Source organism: Lithobates pipiens, unplaced genomic scaffold (assembly GCF_037356315.1).
Source record: "Lithobates pipiens isolate NorthernLeopardFrog02 unplaced genomic scaffold, aLitPip1_a1.2 Scaffold_18, whole genome shotgun sequence".
In the NCBI taxonomy this organism is placed as follows: domain Eukaryota; kingdom Metazoa; phylum Chordata; class Amphibia; order Anura; family Ranidae; genus Lithobates; species Lithobates pipiens.
The window spans coordinates 107,933,238-107,958,260 of NW_027507758.1; the positions used below are offsets into that span (position 1 = coordinate 107,933,238).

The 25,023-nt window shown below is 42.0% G+C and overlaps 1 protein-coding gene across 5 annotated transcripts in view; it reads right to left on the reverse strand.

Annotated features, from left to right (window-relative positions):
• EHBP1 (EH domain binding protein 1) overlaps nucleotides 1–25,023 on the reverse strand; it is a 724,273-nt gene that overhangs the window by 479,910 nt on the left and 219,340 nt on the right. For 3 of the 5 annotated variants that reach the window (XM_077485985.1, XM_077485987.1, XM_077485984.1), the window contains exons 6-8: nucleotides 24,794–24,975; nucleotides 16,500–16,639; nucleotides 1–105 (exon numbers count right to left, since the gene is read on the reverse strand). In XM_077485985.1, coding sequence (XP_077342111.1) covers nucleotides 1–105; nucleotides 16,500–16,639; nucleotides 24,794–24,975 — 427 coding nt within the window. The remainder of the gene's footprint in view (nucleotides 106–16,499; nucleotides 16,640–24,793; nucleotides 24,976–25,023) is intronic. The other 2 variants (XM_077485988.1, XM_077485986.1) reach the window with 1 other exon arrangement.

The window sequence follows — 25,023 nt, forward strand, 5'->3', positions numbered from 1 at the left end:
CTTCACTGGGACTGGAGGGTTTAGCTGAAGGCATGTGAGCTCGCTTTATGCAGTCATCCTGATCTTCATGTAAGTTGCTCAAGGCATTCAATTGGTTTACAATTTCTGTAAACAGAAGCCAGTCAAATCAGCTATAAGGAAAATGATTAGTAGAAAATAGAAGCAGCAAAAAGCATCATGCTCCTGGCCAGAGAAAGAGAGAAAACAGAGGTTAGGTAGCTCATAAATAAATGTTAGAAAGAAGCAGAAAATGCTGAGCATACAAGATCTACCCGCTAGAGGAAATGTAAGGTCACCAACCCTATACTACAGTGCCTTGAAAAAGTATTCATACCCTTTGAAATGTTTCACGTTTTGTCATGTTACAACCAAAACCTTAAATGTATTTTATTGGGATTTTATGTGATACACCAACACAAAGTGGCACATAATTGTGAAGTGGAAGGAAAATGATAAATGGTTCTCAATTTTCTTTACAAATAAATATGTGAAACGTGTGGCATGCATTTGTATTCAGCCCCCTTTACTCTAAGGCCCTGTACACACGGTCGGAATTTCCAACAGAAAAGGTCAGATGGGAGCTTTTCATCATATATTCTGACCGTGTGTATTTTTATGTTGAAAATTCTGATGTACCAAGAAAGAGAACACATATTTTTCAGATGGAACAAATTCCTATTGGGAAAACTGCTCATCTGTATGCTGTTCCGACGTACCAAAAATGACGCATGCGCTGAAGCAATTACGAGACGGAAGCTATTGGCTACTGGCTATTGAACTTCCTTTTTCTAGTCCCATTGTAGGTGTTGTACGTTACCGCTTTCTTGACGGTCGGAATTTGGTGTGATCATGTGTACATAAGACAGCTTCAGCGGAATTCCGTCGCAAAAACCTTCAGATTTTATTCCGACAGGAAAACTGGTCGTGTGTACAGGGCATAATACCCCTAACTAAAATCTAGTGGAACCAATTGCCTTGCCTTCATAAGTCACCTAATTTGTAAATGGAGTCCACCCGTGTGTAATTTAATCTCCAGTGTATAGCACAACTGCAAACCTACCAAGACATGGCCGTCCACCTAAACTGATGGCTGGGCAAGGAGAGCATTAATCAGAGAAGCAGTCATATGGCAACTCTGGTGGAGCTGCAAAGATCCACAGCTCAGGTGGGAGAATCTGTTTACAGGACAACTAGTAGTGGTGCACTGCACAAACCTGGCCTTTATGTAAGAGTGGCAAGAAGAAAGCCATTGTTGCAAGAAAGCCATAAGAATTTCTGTTTGCAGTTTCCGAGAAGCCTTGTTCAAGACACAGCAAAAATGTGGAAGACGGTGCTCTGGTCACACGAGACCAAAATTTTACTTTTTGGCCTGAAAGAAAAACGCTATTGTGTGGCGGAAAACTAACACTGCACATCACCCTGAACACATGCCCCACCGTGAAACATGGTGGTGGCAGCATCATGTTGTGGGGATGCTTTTCTACAGCAGGGACAGGGAAGCTGGTTAGAGTTGATGGGAAGATGGATAGAGCCAAATACAGGGAAATCTTAGAGGAAAACCTGTTAGAGTCTGCAAAAGACTTGAGACTGGGGCTGAGGTTTACTTTCCAGCAGGACAGCAACCCTAAACATACAGCCAGAGCTACAATGGAATGGTTTAGATCAAAGCATACTCATGTGTTAGCCCTTGTACACACGGTCGAAGATTGCGACGGAATGTGTCCTATCGGACCGTTTTGTCGGATAATCCGACTGTGTGTGGTCTCCATCGGACTGTTTCTGTCGGAGTATCCGACGGACCAAGTTTTCCAACGTGTCCGTAAAATTTTCAGACAAAATGCTCCAATCGGACATACTCCGATCATGTGTAGCCTACTCCGACGGACAAAGTGCCACGCATGCTCAGATCAAATTCCTAGACCAAAGCTATTGGCTACTAGTCTGAACGTAGTCCCGTCGTAACGAAATAACATCATCACGTTATGTACAATCGGATTTTCCGACAACTTTGTCCAACCGTGTGTATGCAACAGTTTCGGACAAAATCCAACGGATTTGGCTGTCAGAATGTCCGACCGTGTGTACAAGGGCTTAGAATGGCCCAGTCAAAGTCCAGACCTAAATCCAACTGAGAATCTGTGGCAAGACATGAAAATTGCTGTTCACAAATGCTCTCCATAAAATCTGACAGAGCTTAAGCTATTTTGCAAAGAAGAATGTGCAACAATCTCACTCTCTAGATGTGAAAAGCAATAGAGACATACCCAAAGCTGTAACTGCAGCAAAAGGTGGTTCTACAAAGTATTGACTTGGGGAGCTGAACACAAACGCATGCCACTCTTTTCACATATTTGTAAAAACATTTGAAAAACATTTATAATTTTCCTTCCACTTCACAATCATGTGCCACTTTGTGTTGGTCTATTACATAAAATCCCAATTAAATACATTTACATTTTTGGCTGTAACATGACAAAATGTGGAAAATCTCAAGGGGTATGTAAACATCTTTTTAAGGCACTGTATTTCTTAATAGGACTTGGGGCTCCAAAAACTCAGTTGACAGCAATACTGTATTTTAAAAAGCATCATGCTCTGCTGTTATTACAGCATCACAAATATCTAGAAGGCTTTATTAACAGATGCTACATACACAACTAGGTACCTTACATATTGCCTTCCTACTGCAGAAGAAGCCATTTTGTTATTTGAGATTAAAGCGCAACTGAATGACTTGCTACGGAAATAATGCAAGCCATGCATTAAGAAAACACAAAATAATTACCTCCTACTTATATGATCACTTACCAAGTTAAAATAAACACACATTCTACAGAACACATCCATATCCCCTTATTTCTCTTCATAAAGACTCTTTTACACACTCACAAAGAACAGATGAAAGCCAACGTATGTATGGAACACTCCACACAAAGCACAACCCTATTCAAGCCATAGAATGAGAATTTATATTTTTTCATTATCATACTGAATTTCATGATAATCAAAAACATTATAAAGTTGCTTGGGTCCCTTTTGACCCACAACTGGAACTCTGCCTAATTATGCAGTTATGGACTTATTAGGTGACCTATTTTTTAAATGCAACTAGTGTGAGCAAATGAATATGACATATACCATCTGTATTTGATCCTCTGTACAGCCGCACCACGGAGGAGAGCTAGGAATCAATTAGGCCCTGTTGCAGTGAACATATGCCAAAAGTCAACATCTGCCTCTCTCTAATCTTTTAACCCAAGATAAACCTTAAAACATTTTCCGGTATCAGGGAAACCCAGCTAAAATCCATTCATTTGGTTGTCAGTGAAAAATTGCCCTTTACTTTTGTGGCCATTGGAAGAATGCCCGCCCTACATTGCAGGTCAGAATGTCACCATTGGATAGCTAAAAAGATCATTGGTGATCATTGCTCTGCCAAGTGGCACTGGCCCCAGAACTATGCAGGCACAATGAAATGGGAGTTCATTCAGATACAGCTCAAGAAACCCATACTAACCCTTTGAGGAATCCTACGGTTCAACGGAACCCTAGTTGAGAATGATTGGTCTACATGCTGACAGGGTATCTAATTACTTGGGGGTAGGAGTGGTCTTCACCTCATTGCCTTGCTACATTAGAGATCATCAACCTATATACCATATACAGTATATATATTTATACACACAGTATATGAATTATGCATTTTTGCTGTTAGTCTTGAGTTCAGCTTTAACAGATATTGTGCTTCATTGCTCTCCAAACTATACAAGGGGTGATCTTCATCTTGAATTGGAAAAGGCCAAAAAGCCTATGTATTGTACACATGAGAATAATCGGGCAAATGATTGTCCTCTTTTTTTGCATGCTAGTCTTATATCGAAAATAAACAGGTTACGACAATTCTCATAAGACAGAATACAACTTTGGAAGTGATATAACGGATTCTTTTGTTTTCGACCATACACAGTCTTGGTCACTCGATTTTCTTTTGTACAAATACTATACTAATTACACAAAAATCATTCATTCTGTTAATGTGCGAGAACATTTTTTGTGCATGTTCCTTCGGATATTTTCGTATGAACTGATGTGATCAGCTCCCAAAAGCTACTAACAGATTATCGGACGATCTTGGAATGTGTTTTTTTTTTTTTTGCTTGCGATATTCTCATGCTGTTTACTAGGTATAGGAAATCTTTATGAACATTGAATAAATTGCTCTATTTTTAGGCTTTGTCTGGTATATAAAGCAGCAGTTCAGGATTCACACCTGGCCACAAGTACAATGCTTCTTTACATGCTCTCTTGTTCAGCATTGAAATTTGGAAGAATTTGGAAGTGCTCATGCTGTGAAATATTTTCTTTAGATGGCCTACTACACAAATGACTTTCTCCTAGTTTTTGAATGATGGAAGTTTGTGCAGAATAAAATCCCACATGAAATATATGGAGTAAATCAATGTCATATGAACATTCCAGACACTGGAGAAGCTAGCTGAGGAAAACCTGAGACTTTATGGCACTCTTTACAGCTTTACAGCTGCAACCCCTGTTATTCTAATAGCTAAACCCAGAATAACCATTTTGTCTTATTGTCTTGACATCTGAAAAGGTACACAAATATCATTAATGGAGTCACCTGAGGTTATGCTATGTGCTGGCTCTGTTAACCGAACATTAATATTAAAATGAGCCAGGAACAAAACATTAAGGCATAGAAACGGTTTTCCCAGCTATACACGGGAATTTAAGTGGAGGCTCCAGCAAGCATTGACTTGCTATATACATAAATTGCATATATTATCCTCATGAAACTTTATTTTTTATTTTTTTAAGTCAAACTCGACTAATGCATGTTTTTTTTTTTCAACTTAGGCAGAAAACTATCCAGGTGCCTACTCACTGATGAAGCACATTTGGGACTTTACGTGCCCACAGACACTGCAATAATACAGACTCAGATGACAGGAACATGAATATTAAACACTTGGGACATGCAACTGTCTGTCAGATCTATTGGCACTTTTTCTCAAATTGTATAATGGTGACTAGGGATGAGCTCGACTCACACATCGGGTGTTCGCCTGTTCGAACAGCAAACATTATGCGGTGTTCGTGGCAAATTTAAAAAGCCGCGGAACACCGTTAAAGTCTATGGGACATTAGCATGAAAAACCCAAAGTGCTCAGTTTAAAGGTTTATATGCAATTTATTGCCATAAAAAGTGTATGAGGACCCGGGTCCTGCCCCAGGGGACATGTATCAATGCAAAAAAAAGTTTTAAAAACTTCAGTTTTTTTTCTAGAACAGTGATTTTAATAATGCTTAAAGCGAAACAATAAAAATGTAATATTCCTTTAAAGCGGAGTTCCACCCACGTTTGAGAGGTGGTCTTAACTGAAAGACCACCTCTCCAGCGCTCGTTTTTGGCTAGTTAAAAAAAAAACATTTTCTTCTAACTTACCTTTTTATGAAGTACAGCCTGTACTTCCGATCAATCTGTCCTGCAGCGCAGGACTTTATATCCACTTCTTTGGCGAGCCCCCCAATGTCTTCTGGGACATGTGTCCCAGAAGACAGCCGGCCATTCACAAAGCGCCACGCGACTCACGCATGCGCAGTAGAAAACGGGCAGTGAAGCCACAAGGCATCACTGCTTGTATTCCTTAATTAGAATGGTGGCGCCTGCAGCCAGGGGGCTGACATTGCGGGCTCCCTGGACAGGCAAGTGTCCTTATTAAAAGTCAGCAGCTACAGTGTTTGTAGTTGCTGACTTCTAAAAAATATATATATATTTCTGGGTGGAACACCGCTTTATATATTGTCCTCGGGGGTTGTCCTTAGTATGCCTGTAAAGAAGCACATCTTTCCCATGTTTAGAACAATACCACAGCAAAATAACATTTCTAAAGGGAAAAAAAAAATCTAATTTAAAATGGCTTGTGGCTGTAATGAATTGTATCCCGGCAATATAGATGAAAATCATTGGAAAAAAAACGACATGGGTTCCGCTGCCCCCAAGTCCATTACCAGGCCCTTTGGGTCAGGACCCAGGTCTCCATGCCGTTTTTTCAATGATTTTTTATCTATATTGCTGGGATCCAACAATTCATTACAGATGCGATCAGTTTTATATTCAATGTTTTCCTTTAGAAATGTAAATTTTGCTGTGGTATTGTTCTAAACATGGGAAAGATGTGCTACTTTACATGCATACTAAGAACACCCCCCAGGCACAATATTTAAAGGAATATTTCATTTTTATTGTTTCACTTTAAACATTATTAAAATCCCTTCTCCTGAAAAAAAAGGTCAGTTTAAAAAAAAAAAAATTTGTATTGATACATGTCCCCTGGAGCAGGACCCAGGTCCCCATACACTTTTTATGGCAATAACTTGCATATAAGCCTTTAAAATAAGCTTAAATAAATTATTTGTCTGTTCTCATGCTTTGGTGTGAAATGAACCGGGGGGTGTTCGGCTCATCCCTAACGGTGATGAAGAAGCTACACACTTTGGTGCACTCAACATCAGATTGATAGATATTCAATGGGTGCATTTTGAGTTAAAAGCACAATTCATTTTTGTTTTTTGTTTTTTTTTCTAAAGATGAAATAATGGCATGAGATATTCTCAGCAGTCAAGGAGAGCAGGTCTGTCCTGGGTGGAAAATGTCAGCCTATCAAGCATTGTTAAGTAGTAACACAGAACTGATAGTGTCATAGGCCAAAAGATATGCATGCATGGAGAAATTAAGCTGCATGTTTAGGTGACAGTTGGGAAAACTGTTTTTATTTGATGGTCCAGTTGTGTTTCCCTGGACAACATTATGGAACAAAGAGTAACTGAATCAGCCTTGAAAGGCAACTGTCACAGAAAACATGCCATTATGATGGATTGCTATTACAGATACAAATTCAGAAAATACTAGATACTCTCCTGAAACTGGGTGTAGCAAATGACCTGCTGCTAAACAGCACAAAAACTGATTTTTTTAATAGCAGAAATAACTTCAAAACGAGTAGCCAAAAAAATAAGACATTCACAGTCATTATTGGCAAGGAATGTAAAGCATAACAAATATTCTTTTTAGTTTTGGATAGAGTGCAGATGCGGTAGAACACAGATTTGATTTTTATTGCTGTCTGTGTCCCCATTAGGGAGATTCACCCTCTCGATTTGTTATATTTAACATGATCATTAAAAGTAAAAGAATATTTCAAATTTTAGGTGGTCTCCAAAAAAGTAATAGAGAGGACATCTTCCAATGGAAACACTAGTTCTGGTGATCAGGTGGGCCCCCCCCCCCCCAAGGGATTCCCTTAGACCCCTTTCACACTGGGGCACTTTGCAGGCACTACAGTGCTAAAAATAGTGCCTGCAAAGCGCCCTGAAAGAGCCGCTGCTGTGTCTCCAGTTTGAAAGCCCCGAGAGCTTTCACACTGGAGCGGTGCACTGGCAGGACGCTAAAAATAGTCCTGCTAGCAGCATCTTTGGAGTGCTGAAGGAGCGGTGTATACACCCCTGCCCATTGAAGTGGGGCAGCATGGCTATAAACAGCAGCGCTTTGCAGTGGTTTCAACCCTTTCTCGGCCGCTAGGGGAGTAAAAGCGCCCCGCTAGTGGCCGAAATAGCGTCGCGAAATTGGCAGTAAATCGCTGCTAAAAATAGCAGTGTTTTACCGCCGGTGCACCCACTGCCCCAGTGTAAAAGGGGCCTTAATTGACAGGGATTTCCTCTCACTTTCTGGTTTGGTTGTGGAACAGGAAATGAAGGGAAATCTCCACAATGGGACACAGATGGCAACAAAAAATTGACATGTGTTATAACCCTCCCTTACTCTTCCAAAAATGGAAAAAAAAAAAAAAAGTTTTGCCTATAGTTCTACTTTAAATTGCGCCCCATATAATCACAATTAGGCCTCCAAAGAACTTCAATTTTAGAAAGATGTGTACCCCAATTACCACACAAAACCACTGAATGTAAATTCATCAGAAGTAATGTCGGACTGGCTGTAGAGATTGCTTACACCTTTTTATTCTCTTTTTTTATTTTTTTCATTGTATTACAGAGATCTGTTGGGATGTTTCTTTCACATGGATTATAAAGAGCTATTTTGCTTAGTATAGAATCAGTTATTAATGTTATCAAGTTTTTATATGTAAAAATTTACTTTAAAAAAAAAAAAAACCTCCGCCCCTATTCAGCATTGAAGACTGGCTCTATAAATATTTCAGACATTAAAGCAAAATAGATAGTGCTTTCTTTGTGGACATTAATAGCATTCTAATGGTATTTCATTCAGCAGGCGGAATGTTAATCCTGCTCTGGACAAATTCCAACCTAGGTCAAGTAATTCTGTCTTCTCATGTCCCACCTGTAAACAAACAGTGAGAATGGCGTTTTTAACCCCCAGAAACGAAATTGTCCAGCAGAAATATTATTGGTTGTAAAAACGGTGCTACTGTTTTAGTGTCTGCTGAAGAGAAGAAATTGGGGTTATGCAGAAATAATGACAAAAAAGGTAAGTTCTGCAAAATCAAACACTTGGTAAAAAAAATCTGCTCATTCCTTAAAGTGATCGTAAAAGGTTCACTTTTTTTTTTTTTTAAATAACCAACATGTCATATTTACCTCCACTGTGCAGTTCGTTTTGCTTGCGGCTCCTCCTCTCATCAGATAACCCCCTAGGAGAAGTGCTATCCCGGGGGGTTACCTTGCAGTCGTGCTCCCAAGTCCAGCATTTGCATCCATAGACACGAATGCTGGACTTGGCCCCACCCCCGTTGCCCACGCCACTGGATTTGATTGACAGCAGTGGAAGCCAATGGCTGCACTGCTATCAATTCAATCAAGAGTCAAGAACTCTGTCAAAAGGAAGAGTGCGGATCCGCCAGGTGAAATTCCAAAGCTCAGGTAAGTAAAACAGGAGGGGCTGTAGGGCTGGTGACTGTCAGATGTTTTTTCACCTTAATGCATAGGATGCATTAAAGTGAAAAAACACGAGGGTTTACAACCTCTCCAAGGCCACCATACTCATATGCAAACCAACTCATAATACAGCAGATCATTAAGTGATCAAGTGTTCCGTGTTTGCTGGGGATACTTGCATGCATGTCCTTCACCTCCTATGATGGTGAATGGTATTTTTCAAAGAGGCTAGTCCAATGAGAATACATCTGACAATTGGGGTTTGTTCACACCATGTCCGATGAGCTGCGTTTATTCACACAAGGTGAGGACAGGGTACATAGAAAACAACTGTTTTCTATTTGGCCTACGCACACTATACTTCTGCGATGGTGTGTAGAAAAATACAAATCAACAGACATGGTGTGAACACAGGCGGGGCATACATGGGTCCCATGTATGAAGGATATCCTTTAGAGCCGGTTCACACAGCGGGCGATGCGTGGCGACACGACTCGCCTCGCCTCGCTCTCGCAAGTCGCCCCCGTTCTGTACAATGGAACCGTTCTGAGAGGAGCGACTCGAGTCGCTCCGACTAAGAAAAAAGGTTCCTGTACTACTTTTGGGTGACCTCGGGGCGACTTGCATTGACTTCTATACAGAAGTCATCTGCAAGTTGCCGCTGAGGTCGCGGCAGGTCGCGGCGAGGCAAGTCGGAGTCGCCTCGCCTCGCCTGCAGTGTGAACCGGCCCTTAGAGTCCATTCACACAGGAGCAACTTTGGATCCGACTTGAAGTCGTCCAAAGTTGCCTCAAGTCGCGCAACATGATAAAATCAATGTAAGTGAATGAGAGCTGTCTTAATGTACACTACTGAAGTCGCTCCGACTTCAAAAAAGGTTCCTGTACTACTTCAATCCGACTTCTAGGCAACTTGTACCCATTGATTTCAATGGAAGTTGCCTCCAAGTCTGATCCCCTGTCTTAACTGAAGCAACTTTCCAGGAAGTAAAAATAGTTTTCTAGGCAAACCCCTCCCTCCCACAGAGCTGATTATTATGTGATTGGCCACTGGTAAAGTCTCCTCTCCTGGAAGCAACTTCAAGTTGCCTTGTAAGTTGCCTCAAGTCGTGCTGTGATTCATACTCAAGTCGTGTCAAAGTTGCCTCCCAAAGTCTCGCTCAAAGTCGTGTTGCCCCTGTGTGAACGGACCCTTAAGAGCCAATTCGCAACCAGTCACAACGCTAGATTGCAGTGCACTACAAAAACACAAACAAAAGAGGACGCACCAACCTAATGCATTATCCCATGCAAAATTTGTAAATAATCCACAAATAAATATATTCATAAACCATTTGATAGGCACAGCTATCAAAGTTAATGTCTGCTTCCAAGTTGCTCAATTTACTCAGCGTACTCCAGAACTTGGAAGGACACCACCAGGGTCCCAGCTCAGCAGTTCATATACATCTGGTCATAGCATGGGAACCCTTTGCTCCTTCCATCATGAGGATGGGTCAGGATGGTGGCCTATCCCAATGATGGGAGGAGCAAATGGTTTTCAAGCCATGACCACATGTACAGTACATCCAGAAAGTATTCACAGCGTTTCACTCTTTCCACATTTTGTTATGTTACAGCCTTATTCCAAAAATGGATTCAATTCATGGATTTCCTCAAAATTCTACAAATAATACCCCATAATGACAACGTGAAAGAAGTTTGTTTGAAATCTTTGTAAATTTACTAAAAATAGAAAACAACTTGGTAAAGTGCCTATTTTGAACATAGTAGGTAAGCATTAATGCATGCATCTGCCTATGTCCTTCATTATAACACCAGATGATAAAGGTTCCCACACCACCAAACGCTACTTAAAGCAGACTTCCACCCAAAAATGGAACTTCCGCTTTTCCGATTCCTCACCCCCTCCGGTGTCACATTTGGCACCTTTCAGGGGGGAGGGGGGAGCACATATCTGTCTAATACAAGTATCTTACTCCCATTTCCGGGCATAGATGCCCGAGCCACCTGCGGGTATCTACGCCACTTCCGGCGCCTTCTCCACCCCCCCTGCTGTCTTCTGGGAGACACAAAGCAGGGACCAGTGGGATAGCGCAGCACGAGTTGCGCATGCGCAGTAGGGAACCAGGAAATGAAGCCGCAAGGTGGCGGCATCAGCACCCGACAGCCGAGGGATAGATCAGCTTTGGATGCCGACATCGCGGGCACCCTGGACAGGTAAGTGTCTTTATTTTAAAAGTCAGCACTTGACTCTTAAAAATAAATAAGAATTGGCAGACCTCAGCGTTAAGCCCTTACAGTTTCTCTTTAGGGTACAGTATTCCCCTTGCCAATTTCACTAATTTGAATAGAGCTACAAGTTAAGAATATACATAATATTAGCTCTGATAGCCTGTAGATATATCATCCAACCGAAGACACCCCTGGTTGAAAAATGCTATATCTAATAGAAACCATGTAAATAATAGTGAAGAAATATGGGGGGGGGGGGGGGGGGTGAAACACCGTTTATTAGGTTACTATGTTACCTATACATTGATTTATCCACTTACTGTACTACCTTTCCTTACAGGGGTATGAGCCCCATTTGCCATCTAAGTGTACTCTTAAGATTTTATTGTTAAGGCTGGGTTCACACCGCTGCGGCTGGGAGACCCGGATGTGATTCGCACCGCACTGCAGTGCAAATCACATCCGATCTCTGTGCGATGCGAGTTCAGCCATACATATAGTATGGCTCAATTCGCATCGCACCCGCCGCAAACTCGCACAGGACCCTTTTTTTTGTCCGCAGCAGAATCGGATCGCATGGGTGTTCACACCATGCGATCCGATTCCTGTCCGAGTTTGCAGATCGCACTGCGATATGCGAACTGATCTGGGGGTGTCATTAAGGTTTCACTGACACTCCCAGCAGTCCGCATAGGGCAGTGTGAACTGCCGGCGGGAGGCATGCGATGCGGGAAACGCTGCGGATTTGCGGCGTTCCCGCATCGCTTCAGTGTGAACCCAGACTAACACCTAGGTTTATCTTTGAAAACTTAATAAAGTTCTTGGGGGAAAAAACAGAGAAAAACGGGGGGAAAAAAAAAAAAGAAAAAAAGGAAAAACAAAAATCACATGTACATAAGTATTCACAGCTTTTGCCATAACACTCAAAATTGAGCTCAGGTGCATCCTGTCTCCACTGATCATCTACAGGGCCTCCATCATCTCGAAATGGAAGACATTTGGAACCACGAGGACTCTTCCTAGAGAGGGCTGCCTGGCCAAACTGAGCGATCTAGGGAGAAGGGTCTTAGAAGAGGTGACCAAGAACACAATGGTTACTCTGACAGAGCTCCAGCGTTTCTCTGTAGAAAGAGGAGAACCTACCAGGAAAAAAAACATCTCTGCAACACTCCACCAATCAGGCCTCTATGGTAGAGTGGCCAGACTGAATCCACTCCTAAGTAAAAGGCACGACACACCACCTGGAGTTTGCCAAAAGACACCAGAAGGACTCTCAGACCATAAGAAACAAAATTCTCTGGTCTGATGAAAAAAAAGATTGAACTCTTTGGTATGAATGGCAAGTGTCACGTCTGGAGGAAACCAGAAATCCGCTCATCATTTGGCCAATACCATCCCTACAGTGAAACATGGTGGTGGCAGACTAGTCAGGATCGAGGGAGAGATGAATGCAGCAATGTACAGAGACACCCTTGATGAAAACTTGCTCCAGAGAGCTCTGGACCTCAGACTGGGGGGGGAGGGTCATCTTCCAACAGGACAATGACCCTAAACACGGCCAAGATAACAAAGGAATGGCTATGGGACAACTCTGAATGTCCTTGAGTGGCCCAGCTAGAGCCCAGACTTAAACCCAATTGAAGATCCCTGGGAGATCTGAAAATGGCTGTGCACCAATGTTCCCCATCCAACCTGATGGCGCTCGAGAGGTCCTGCAAAGAGGAATGGGAGAAAATGCCCAAAAATAAGTGTGCCAACCTTGTAGCACCATACTCAAAAAGACTTGAGGCTGTAATTGGTGCCCAAGGTACTTCAACAAAGTATTGAGCAAAGGCTGTGAAAACTTATGGATGTGATTTTATTTTGTTTTTTATTTTTAATAAATTTGCAAAGATTTCAAACAAACTTTTTTGCACGTTACCATTATGGGGTATTGTTTCTAGAATTTTGAGGACAATAATGAATTTAATTCATTTTGGAATAATGCTGTAACACAACCAAATGTGGAAAAAGTGAAGCGCTTTGAATACTTTCCGGATGCACTGTATATATAAATTGCTGAGTTAGGAGGGTCCTGATGGTTTGGCTCTGAGGAAGAGGGTACTACCCTTGAAACACGTAAGCCAGCTAGGGTCCTGGTGGTGTCCCTTCCAAGTTCTGGAGTACGCCAAGTGGATTGAGCAACTTTGAGGTTAACTTTAATATGCTGTCTATCAAATGGTTTGTCAGTATATTCACTTGTGAATTATTAATAAATGGTGTATGAGAGCATGCACTAGGCTGGTGCATCCTCTTTTGTTTGTGTTTTTGTAGTGTGTTACCAGGGCTTCCCCAAGGGAGCCAGGGCCCCCAATATCAAGCCGTGTGCTCTGGGGGCACTGGTGCATGTTTGCTCCCAAAGCCCACTCTATGAGTCCATAAGACCTTGGGCCTTTAAAAACCCCTTTACGTTTATTTGGATACCGAGGATTGCCTTGCACTGTGCTATGCTAAAAAACTTCTCTTGTAAACCACCACAATGAAGTGGTGTGAACTGGGCACACAGGAGATGGGAATTTTGTCTTGTCATATGGTGGAACTGCCCTGGAATAGCTCCCAAAGCAGCCCCACCACATCTGGTATGAATGAACCCTAAAACTAAAAGTCTAAGCTCATGCTGTCCTTTTTTTTGCATTGGTTTAATCATCTTCATTGAGGAAAACCCTGACACTCTGTTCTTATAATCAAGCTCATAGAGGGGGAAACTACACTGCCCAGGATGTAGACAGCTGACAAATGTAAGCATTTTTCTTGTTTGCACCCACTTTGTTCCCATCAACAGAAAAAAAGTCTAAAAACTTTAGATCAGCCATTCTCAAACTTTTTAATGCTGAGGAACCCTTGAAATAACTTTCCAGTCTCAGGGAACCCATGGTAATAATTACTATAGCTACAGAACCAGACACATTAGCGTGATGGTCATTGGGAAGAATGTCCATTACCTGTGTGGTCTTTAGGAAGACTCTCTCCCTTACAGTTAAAGTGGTTGTAAACCCTTACAAACCACTTTGACCTGCAGGTAAGCCTAGATTAAGGCTTACCTTTAGGTCCAAGACATATCTCCTAAACCTACATGGTTTAGGAGATATTTACAAAAAGAGAGGCACTGCTGTCTACGGCGCATTCGCCGTAGACAGCGGGTTGCAGGCGCACTATCGCCGTTAGCACCATGCCGCTGCTAACGGCAATATGCCGTTAGTGGCGGCTCCCATGCGCATGCGAAGGAGTGACGTAATCGCTGCTCCGGGGCTTATTCTCAGACTAATGAATTTCTAACAGTAGATTTTCCCTTTCCTTCAGGAACGTCTATTCCCTGCAAAATAGAATTTTAAAAGCAAACAATGTTTGCAGTGCTTTCAAATGGCACTCGGAGGTTAGAGGATTGCGTATTCATTCCAGCTCCACATTACAGAATATGTTACGCTAACATTTCATATTCCTGATATGTGCCTGCTGTACCATATACTTCTACGAAAAAGTATCCTTTTCTCTTTGTATTGGTTCCTTTGTGTGAAATACCTGGTGTTTCTGCCAGTTCCTTTGCTATCCTATTTGGGGGGAAAATGACCACATTGGGCTATGCTGGGAAGTCAGCCTACTCTCCTCCAATGATTAGACTTGTGCAGACACACCCCTTCCTCTGCACAGCCATTCAGTGGGAAGATCAGTATACTGCTGTTTCTCTTCCCCAGCTTTCTAAGCTCCTTATGTAGCTGAGAACAGAGGGTATGTGAAGAAAGGTATTTATAATGTATATACACTGAATATATATACAGAATTGGTTGTTTTACAAGGTGAGGGTTCACATATACTTTAAGACTTTCTCTAGTTAAAGAGAAGCTCCAGGCTCCCCCCAAAAAAAAAAAAAAAAAACAGCAGCTACAAATACTGCAGCTGCTGACTTTTAATATAAGGACAATAACCTGTCCAGGGATTTAGAGATGTCCTCACCCGAGCCAATTCTTCAATTGGTTGCAGGCGTCGGCATCTCATGTAAGAGAAACCGGAGTCGAACTTTAAAACCAAGTATCTGCTCCCCTCCAAAAATAAGTGCCAAATGTTGCAGTGGAGAAAGTTAGGGGAGGGTGAAAACAAGTAGACCTTTGGGTGGAGCTCCACTTTAAGCAAAACTGTTTATTATGCAGTTATATTTCTCCTGATTTTGTCATCATCCAAACATCAAGGAAAAATAATATTGTGGAATTGTGATTAGCAATTTTAGTCTTGATCTTGTGTTTAAATCTGAACTTTTTAGTTTCTATGAAGCACACGGTACAAGTAGTTGTTGCTGCATAGTATAGAAATCTTCTCCCCACTGATGCCAGGTCCACCCCACAGAGCGATACTCCAGCTCTACTAGAGTTAACATCAGCCACTGCTAGTGTGAAAGAGTTGCATTGCTTGCCCACCCTTTCGGTCTACCTTCTCTAGTCGCAGAACTCATAGTATTGCTTCCCAGAACACAAATTGTTCTCCAATTGGAGGATGTGGATCCTATAATTTATCTGCCTACACCCCATTCAGAAAACGCTTTGTGTTCTGAAAAAGAATACTATGAGTTCTATGAATGGAGGAAGGGGGCGTTTCAACTACGACTCATAGTGGCTCACGTTCACAGTGGAAGTGTCAGAAGATCAGCACTGTGCAGAGGACCTAGCGACAGTGGGGAGACAAATTCTACAAGCAGCAGACTGGCAAACATGGAACACATTTCATTATAGGTAAATGATGTCCCTGATGTTGTATAGTACAGTAAAAATAATTCTAATAATTTAATTGAACCTCAGAAGCAAGACCAAAAGTCATATATATAAAAAGGTGCTGGTAACCATCAACATCATCTATTTTTCTACTTTGGTAAACACAAATATGACACTGTTAAATTATAATATCAATGCAAGTAAATGAGAGATGACCGCAAGTCCCTGAACATTTTTCCTTTGTTAGAGTACTGTGCCCTGTACCATCCAACATATTTTTGCAGGTGAATGGTTAAAATGGCTGCCCACCCATCAAAGCAAGGGAGTAAATGGGCACCATGTATTGCCAAATTAAAGAGAAACCATCCTAAATGTGTTTCTATGTTCTTGGTGAAGGAGGCAAGAGCTGAATACCAGTCTTCTCTACCATGGCAGACCTCCAACTTAAATGAGCTAACCCTATATTCCAATTGCAAGTCCACAAGACTGAGTACTCCTGTTATCTTATGGATTCTCCATAGACCTGTAAGAGGGGGCACATGGCTATTTAGCCAATACACCTATACCGCCGTTTTAGCTTATTATTAGGACAGACCTGTAATTTTAGCAGTCTTCTCCTCCTGGTTAACTCTGTTCTCTTCATCATCTTCATTGTCTTCTTCAAAATCATCCAGGTTTCCTATGTCCGCTTGCTTCATGCTCATCAAACTGGCGAGGCTTTGCATATCTTCATCACTAAACACATGTAAGAATAAATGCAAAGCATTCAGTGCTTATTTACATAACGCACAGTATTTTACATAGAATAACTACAGAACATTCAAGAAAATGGAGCACATAAAACAGGCGAATGATGGCAGAGGAGTGTTTAATCCGCATTTTAATATGATCCAACTTTCATATCCGCGGCGTACATGAAATCACATGTGGGGGTTTATATACTAGCTCATTTACCATTCACCACCTTGTAAATGATTATGCCATGTTTAACCACTCCAGCTCCAGGCTTTTCTCGCACTTTTTGTTTACGAGTAAAAATCGGTAGATTTTTACTCATAAACAAATCTACAATTCTACAAATCTTACATTACTCATGTAAATCTGCTAGAAAATGACTTAGAACACCCAAACACTATATGTAGATATCTATCGATAGATGGATAGAAAGAAAGATTTTATATATATATATATAAACACTAAATAACCCCATTTTTGGTAAAATATAAAATATGATGCTACACCAAGTAAATAGATACCAAACATGTCACGCTTTAAAATTGCACACGCTTATTGAAACTAGGATACTTAAAAATCTCCATGGGCGTCACGTTTATATTTTTTACAGCTTGTATGTTTAGAGTTACAAAGGTCTGGTACTAGAATAAAGTTTACTTCATTTCCGGCATATACTGGAAGTGATGTCACCCAGTCTCTCTGGTCCTCCTAGATCATTGAGGTGATCTGTTGACCTCTGTGACTAGCTGCAGGAACTGACAGATTGTTTCCCCAGCTCGCTGGTGAGCCAGAGAAACATTGGTGAGTAGTGGGAGGGGTAAAGTGATCCACCCGCTAATCAGCCACTAGGATTACATTTATGAGAAACAAAATCACTGGCTAAAAAAATAAAATAAAATAAATACTGGGGTTATGGCTTATAGCTTCAAACCACTTGAAAGCCACAACATATACCCAAGTATTGCATTTGGCAAGTGGTTAAGAGTGAAACCTTAAAATTGAGATTGGTGGGGCAAGACACCGTTCATAACTAACCCAGTGCTTCAGATGTGGATTTGGCTGTGTGTGGATTCAGCCAGCATTGTTCCAGCCTCGCCCCCAGTCATGTTTTGCCCTGCCTACCAGGGGGCTTGGTCACAGAGGTCTGTGCCCAGCTTGTGCAGAGATCAGAACTGTGAGAGGGATCAAGCAGATCCTACCTAGGACAGAAAACTCCAGGCGGGGCAGAGAGAGAGTAGCAGTGACCAGTCTTTATTACAGGAAGCTCCTGCACAGAGGTAAAGTTTCACACTGGATTACTGCACCGATCTTGTAGAAATACACAAAAGCTCCGTCTAAGAATACAGAGGAGTCTTCTACTTAGACAAGTATTGTTTATCACAGAATTCCGCTTAAGTTTCAGCTGAACTCCACGCTAAACAAATATTCTAGTCTTAATACAAGAGTCGTGGGTATTCTTGATTCTTTGCACCCCTTTGTGTGTTTCTTTCAGATCTAGACAATAATCCAGCATAATAAAACATCTCTTGCACTTTGCCCCTGTGCTAGAACCTCCTGTAATAAAGACCAGTCACTGCTCTTTCCCTCTTGTTCAGGGTGACTTTTCTGGTCTCCTCCCCTTCCTGTCTATTTACTGCCTTCATCCTGTAGTGGAATTGAGCATGTTGGTTCCCTCCCATAGCTTTGCTCTCTGCACGGGCACTGAGATGATGGCACTGCTACTTCTGCAAGGTAATAACTGGGTTTGAAAAGGCATCTGGTTCACACAAAGTGGATTGTTATCATTTGTGGCTACTGGGAAATATATTTTAATGAAAGGATGGGTGCCCGGTGTCCAACTTTAAAGAAACTGGCATATGGGTATAAAAACAGCCAATATATAAGGCCCCTTTCACACTGGGGTGGTTTTCAGGCGCTACAGTGCTAAAAATAGCACCTGTGTAGCGCCTCAAAAAACCGGCCCCTTTCACTCCAGTGTGAAAGCCGGAGGGCTTTCACACTGGAGCGGTGTGCTAGCAGGACGGTGAAAAAAGTCCTGCTACCTGTATCTTTGGAGCGGTGAAAGGAGCGGTGTATTCATCGCTCCTACCCATTGAAATCAATGGGACAGCGCAGCTATACCGCCGGCAAAGCACTGCTGCAGCAGCGTTTTGCGGGTGGTTTTAACCCTTTTTCGGCCGCTAGCGGGGGTTAAAACCACCTCCCTAGCGGCTGCAGTCCACCGCTAAAACGTCGCTAAAAATAGCAGCGCTTTACCGCCGATGCCCGCACCGCCCCAGTGTGAAAGGGGCCTTATAAATACACTGGACATACCTGTTGCCTGTAAGTACTTTGACCACAATAAAATGCTGTTCCTTTGCGTCTCTGGCATCAGGATGGAAGACAAGAGTCCCAGGAGAGCCAAAAATGCTCCTCCACCATTCACAGGTGCCATCAGTATCTTAAGCATAGAATATAATTCAACACGACTCTCTGAAAAGTCGATATTTGCATACAGATTCACAGGAGACCTTAGCAACACTACATATGAAGCTAAAAGGCTAGATCCAGGCACCCGGTGGGGATTACTTTCAGACTCTGAGGTTGGTCACACTGGTTTACTTTCAAGGGATAAGGGTCTCTAGCAAACCATTCCATTCCCAATGCTTGATCAAACCTATACTTTCTCAGAAACGCATATTCTATTAGCTACAGAAAAGCCCAAGCACACTCATACCATACAATATGCAAGAATAAAACATTATTACACAGCAGGGTACAGCATCAGCTATTTGAGAAAATATCTGTTACTTAGTAGAACAAGGTGAGAAAGGTTTTTTTTTTATTTTTTATTAAAAAGAATGCTCTATTTCAGACACAGTACAAATAATAGCCTATCTACATTTTGATGGCTTGCTTGCAATTTAATGATACATTTCTGTAATTGGCATTCTGTACAATTCACGCTCACTGTGTACGATGGAGTTGCGGATTAACACTGGACATTGAAATAGACTTTCTATGCCTCCCAAGGAATCCGCACATGTTAATACCCGCAGAGATGATTGCAGGATAGAACACAATTAAATGTTGTCAGGCAACAAAACTGAACTTTCATAATGTAGTAAAGAATAAGAGAGATAAAAGAAAGAGGGAGGGAGGAGGGGGGCTAAAAGATTAGAAAAAAAAAGAAAAGCTAAATATTTGCATAAATCCACAAATTAAATTGCGCTGGGAAGAAGTGAGAATGCATGTCCACAGTTATGGCTTTCTTCTACTCTCATTATTTAGGAACAATAAAAACTGTAATAAATTAAAGCTCAAAACACTGGAAAAAAATGGCTTAAAGCATCATTGTTATACAATAACCTTTTCACTAAATGTGACAACAGCTGGTTCTCCAGATCATCTACAGGCGTCAGCAACATCCATGAAATAGCCTTATTTAACACAGCAAGTTTAACTGAATGAAGAGCAGACCCCATTCTTAAAGCCAAATTCAATTCAGCCACTTTCTAAAGTGTTCTGGATTACTTTAGGTTAAGTCCAACAAAGTGCATGCCACCTTTTGGACTTAACACTTTAATTTACATTTTTAATTTGTACTGAGTGCCAGGAGTACAGCTATCACTATACTTCTGGTGCTCAGACTCTGAACCTTCTGGTCTCAACTCCTGAAGCTACAGTCATATGCAGCTTCTCTGTCTGTCACTCCCCTCCTCCTGCCCAATCTGAGAGAACTTTGTACTACATGAACCCATCTGCAAAATACAAAGCCTTCTGTGAATGGGCAGCAGCAGGGAGGGGAAGAGCAGGAAGAAGTGCTGCTGTACATAAAAGCAGCATCTCTCCTGTTAGAGCACTGTGAGTATAGGGATACTGCCAGTGCTCAGTAGCATAATGATTAGTTATAAAAAAGAAAAAGAAGAGAAGTTTGCGAGGTGGCATGCATCTCATGGGACTTAACCCACAGTGTGCGCCTGTAGATTTAGACAGTGGCTGAATTCCTGAAATTCGGCTTCAAGGAGATACAAACATGTATTTTTATTTTTAATGTAAAAGAAAAAAAACGCGCCAGATGAAACACAAACAGCATATAGATACGAGCAATATCCGGCATAAAGGATGGAACCCACTCTCGTACTCCTTCACATGCCACAGGTCCCTCTTTCACCCAACGTTTCGTCACAAACGTGCATCATCAGGGACCTGTGACATGTGAAGGAGCACGAGAGTGGGTTCCATCCTTTATGCCGGATGTTGCTCGTATCTATATGCTGTTGTGTTTCATCTGAAATGTGAGTGTTATTTTATTGAGATTTTTTTTATTAAAGAATGATTGACTTATGAAGTCTGCACAATGAAACCATTCTTTTCATTTTTTCATGTGGCCATTGGGAAAAAAACTTTTTTGAGGACACATTTGAGGAAGTCTTGAGAAGTGCAAAGAATTTTTTTTGTTTATGGATGGTTCTCCCTATGTGGAATAATCATATTGGGATAAGGAGGAGTCTGGAAATCTGATCTTTTACAATTCGATCCTATGTGCATTTATTATGTGCACTGACGGTAAGAGCCGGTTCACACAGGGGCGACTCAGATCCGACTTCAGGTCGCCCCTAGTCGCTTCAAGTCGGACAACATTTAAAAATCAATGTAAGTGAATGAGAGCGGTCTTAATGCACGCTACTGAAGTCGCTCCGACTTCAGAAAAGGTTCCTGTACTACTTCAACCAGACTTGTAGGCGACTGGTACCCATTGATTTCAATGGAGGTCGCCTCCAAGTCGGATCTCCGTCTATACGGAGGCGACTCTGACAGAATTATCAGCTCTCAAGAGGGAACTCCACGCCAAATTTATTTAAAAAATTTGGCGTGGGTGCCCCCTCCTAGAGCATACCAGGCCCTTAGGTCTGGTATGGATTCTAAGGGGAAGCCCCTACGCCGAAAAAACGGTCCCCCCCAGATCCATACCAGACCCTTATCCGAGCACGCTACCCGGCCGGCCCCCTCACTCCAAAGCACCTTGTCCCCATGTTGATGAGGACAAGGGCCTCTTCCCGACAACCCTGGCCGTTGGTTGTCAGGGTCTTCTTGCCGGGCCACCGCGCCTTCTTCTAGCTCTTTTACAGGCGGTGGCCCGGTCTTCTCTCGCCGCTGTCGCTGTCTTCTGTTCTTCAGATGTTGCCACGTCGCTGCCTCCGCTCACAATGGCAAGGACGCGGCGCGCGGCGACTTATATAGGGACAGCCGGCCGGGTAGCGTGCTCGGATAAGGGTCTGGTATGGATCTGGGGGGGACCCCCACGTAGTTTTTTCGGCGTAGGGGCGTTCCCTTAAAATCCATACCAAACCTAAGGGCCTGGTATGCTCTAGGAGGGGGAACCCACGCCAAATTTTTTAAATACCGGTAAATTTGGCGTGGAGTTCCCCCTTTAGAGCTCATTCTCTGATTGGCCACGGCAAAAGTCGCCTGGCCTGGGGCGACTTAAAGTCGTGTTGTTAGTCGCCCCAGGTCGTGTTCAAGTAGTCTCCAAGTTGCCTCACAAAGTCGTCCTGGAAGTTGTGTCGCCCCTGTGTGAACCGGCTCTAAGAGTCAGTAATATCAGGTGGTGGTCCCTATTGTCTCTTTTATGGATTGAAGGATAACGATTCTATTTTGACCGTTTTTCTGGAATTCATCCATCATTAATATGAACTTTTCATTTATTAATTGTTAAAGCGCTACACCATACTTTATATCGTTTTCATATTGTATCCAGCAATATTTGTGTTAGCTGCTGTACTTTTTTGTTTGTTTATTTTCTTTTGCTTTTAGCGCAACAAAATCTCTTTTTAAAATAGATAGTGACCATGCATGTTAACCGATTGCCGAGCAGCCGCGGTCATTATACTGCAGCAGGTCGGCACGATCCCGCGAGCCGTCGTAGCTATACATCGACTCCTTTAAGTGGGATAGCAGGCGCGTGCCCGCTGCACTGTGGGGGTGCTGATGCTCATGGCTATGACCGCCGGCCACGAGTGGTCGCAGGCACGAGAGGCAGAACAGGGACGTGTGTAAAAACACAAATCCCTGTTCTGTTCTGTGAGGAGAGACAGATTGTCAGTTCCTAATAGCTAGGAATCACGATCTGTCATTTCCTTTAGGTCAGTCCCCTCCCTCTACAGTTAGAAAAACACAGAGAACACAATTAACCCCTTGATCGCTCCCTAGTGTTAATCCCTTACCTGCCAGTGACATTTTTACAGGAATCGGTGCATTTTTATAGCACTGATCACTGTATAAATGCCAATGGTCCCAAAAATGTGTCAAACGTGTCCGATGTATCTGCCATAATGACGCGGTCCCGATAAAGATCAGATCACCACCATTACTAGTAAAAATAATAATAATAAAAATGCTATAAATCTATCCCCTATTTTGTAGACGCTATAACTTTTGTGCAAAGCAATCAATATACGCTTATTGCGATTTTTTTTTACCAAAAATATGTAGAATACCTAGCTTTTTTTTATTTATTTTTTAAAGGGGGGGATATATATTATACAAAATATTGTTTTTTTTTTCAAAATAGTCGCTCTTTTTTTTATTTATAGCGCAAAAAATAAAAAAACGCAGAGATAATCAAATACCACCAAAAGAAAGCTAATTGTGGGAAAAAAAGGATGTTGATTTTGTTTGGGTGCAGCGCCCCTCAATTGTCAGTTAAAGCGTCACAGTGCCGGATCACAAAAAATGGCCTGGCCATTCAGCAGCCAGGGGCTGAAGTGGTTCAACAACTTCTGAGATCAAATAAATTCTAGGGTAAACTACTCAGAAAGTGTATAGCTTTCAATGACTCATTATGGGTCAGAGCTAACCCACGGACATGCCCAGTGATAACAGCAGCATCTAAATGCTCTTTATACCAAGCAAAAAGCAAAGCTTGTTTCGGCAGAGAAAGAGAAAAAGTATCTCCCTATGTGCATTTTTGCAGAACCATGTAGGATTTGCACATATGCAGAATGCAGGACTCCAGAATGTCAGTTCTGAGCAGAGAAATATGTTGTTGTTTTTTTGTAATTCCTGAATTAGGGTCTGAAGCACAGAGATTTTTGAAGTACGTCAGGAGGGAAGGAGTCTCCAATCCTGTATCTGGGTCTTACCAGAAACCAGAAGACAGCCGGTCTCTGCATAGGGTAGATCTGAGGGGAAATCTGAAACTAGGGGAAGCTCTGCTGATTTTATCATCCAATCATGTGTAAACTAAAATGTTTATTTTCCTTGCATGTCCCCCTCAGATCTACAGTGACTGCACTTCCAAGTGCACTTGTAGTGCAAAGTGGATTTGCCTTTAGTAAATAACCCTCACTATATTTGGGCAGTGGTCTTTCAAACACAAATTTTGGTGAAAAAATACACTTTAATGAATAAAAAAAAAACTAAGCAGTAAAGTTAGCCCACTTTTTTGGTATAATATCAAAGATGATGTTACGCCGCAAGAATCGTGATCTTTATTCTAAGCAAAAAAAATGTGATTCTCATCTTAGCCAGAATCGTGCAGCTGTACATCAAAGTTGTGTAACTCATACCATAATAGGGTCTTAGCCCTTGTACAGTGTGTGGGCTCCATCGGACTGTTTCCGTCGGAGTATCCAACGGACCAAGTTCTCCAGTTGGGCTATAAAATTTTCCGACAACATGATCTGATCGGACTTTGTCCAATCATGTGTAGAAAATTCCGATCGGACAAAGTGCCACGCATGTTCAGATCAAATTCCTAGACCAAAGCTATTGGCTACTAGCTTGAACGTAGTCCCGTCCTAATGAAATAACGTCATCACGTTAAGTACGATCGGATTTTCAGACAACTTTGTCCGACTGTGTGTATGCAACAGTTTCGGACAAAATCTGACGGATTTGGTTGTCGGAATGTCCGACCGTGTGTACAAGGGCTTAGGATGACAAAGTGGGGTATTTTGCTGCACTTTGTTTTGTACTTTACAGATACACATAGATTGAAGGCCACGTTTTTCAATAAGCATTCTTGTAGCCGTAATTTAGGATGTGTTCAGGTGGCATAAAATTGAGATCATATGCCTACGATGTTTGTCTGAAGTTCAGCTCTATTACAGTTCTGCTAAACAAACAAGGCAGTAGTAGAGTAAAACCAAACCCATTAAAAATTAAACTTACGTAGCTTTGCCTTCTCTTAGAAAAATACAAGAGAGTGAGAACTGCAGAGTGGCTGACACAACTTTTTTTGACAGGGGTTTGAATTTCAGCTTGACATCCGTTTGGGTAGGCATGGGGCTTGCGTATTGCTTCATGTTAATGTTGCTGGTAGCGAGGGCTTTTCGACGACCAGAAGTTGATTCCTAAAAAAAATAAAAAAAAATAAAAAACGAATAAAAGTGTATCCATGG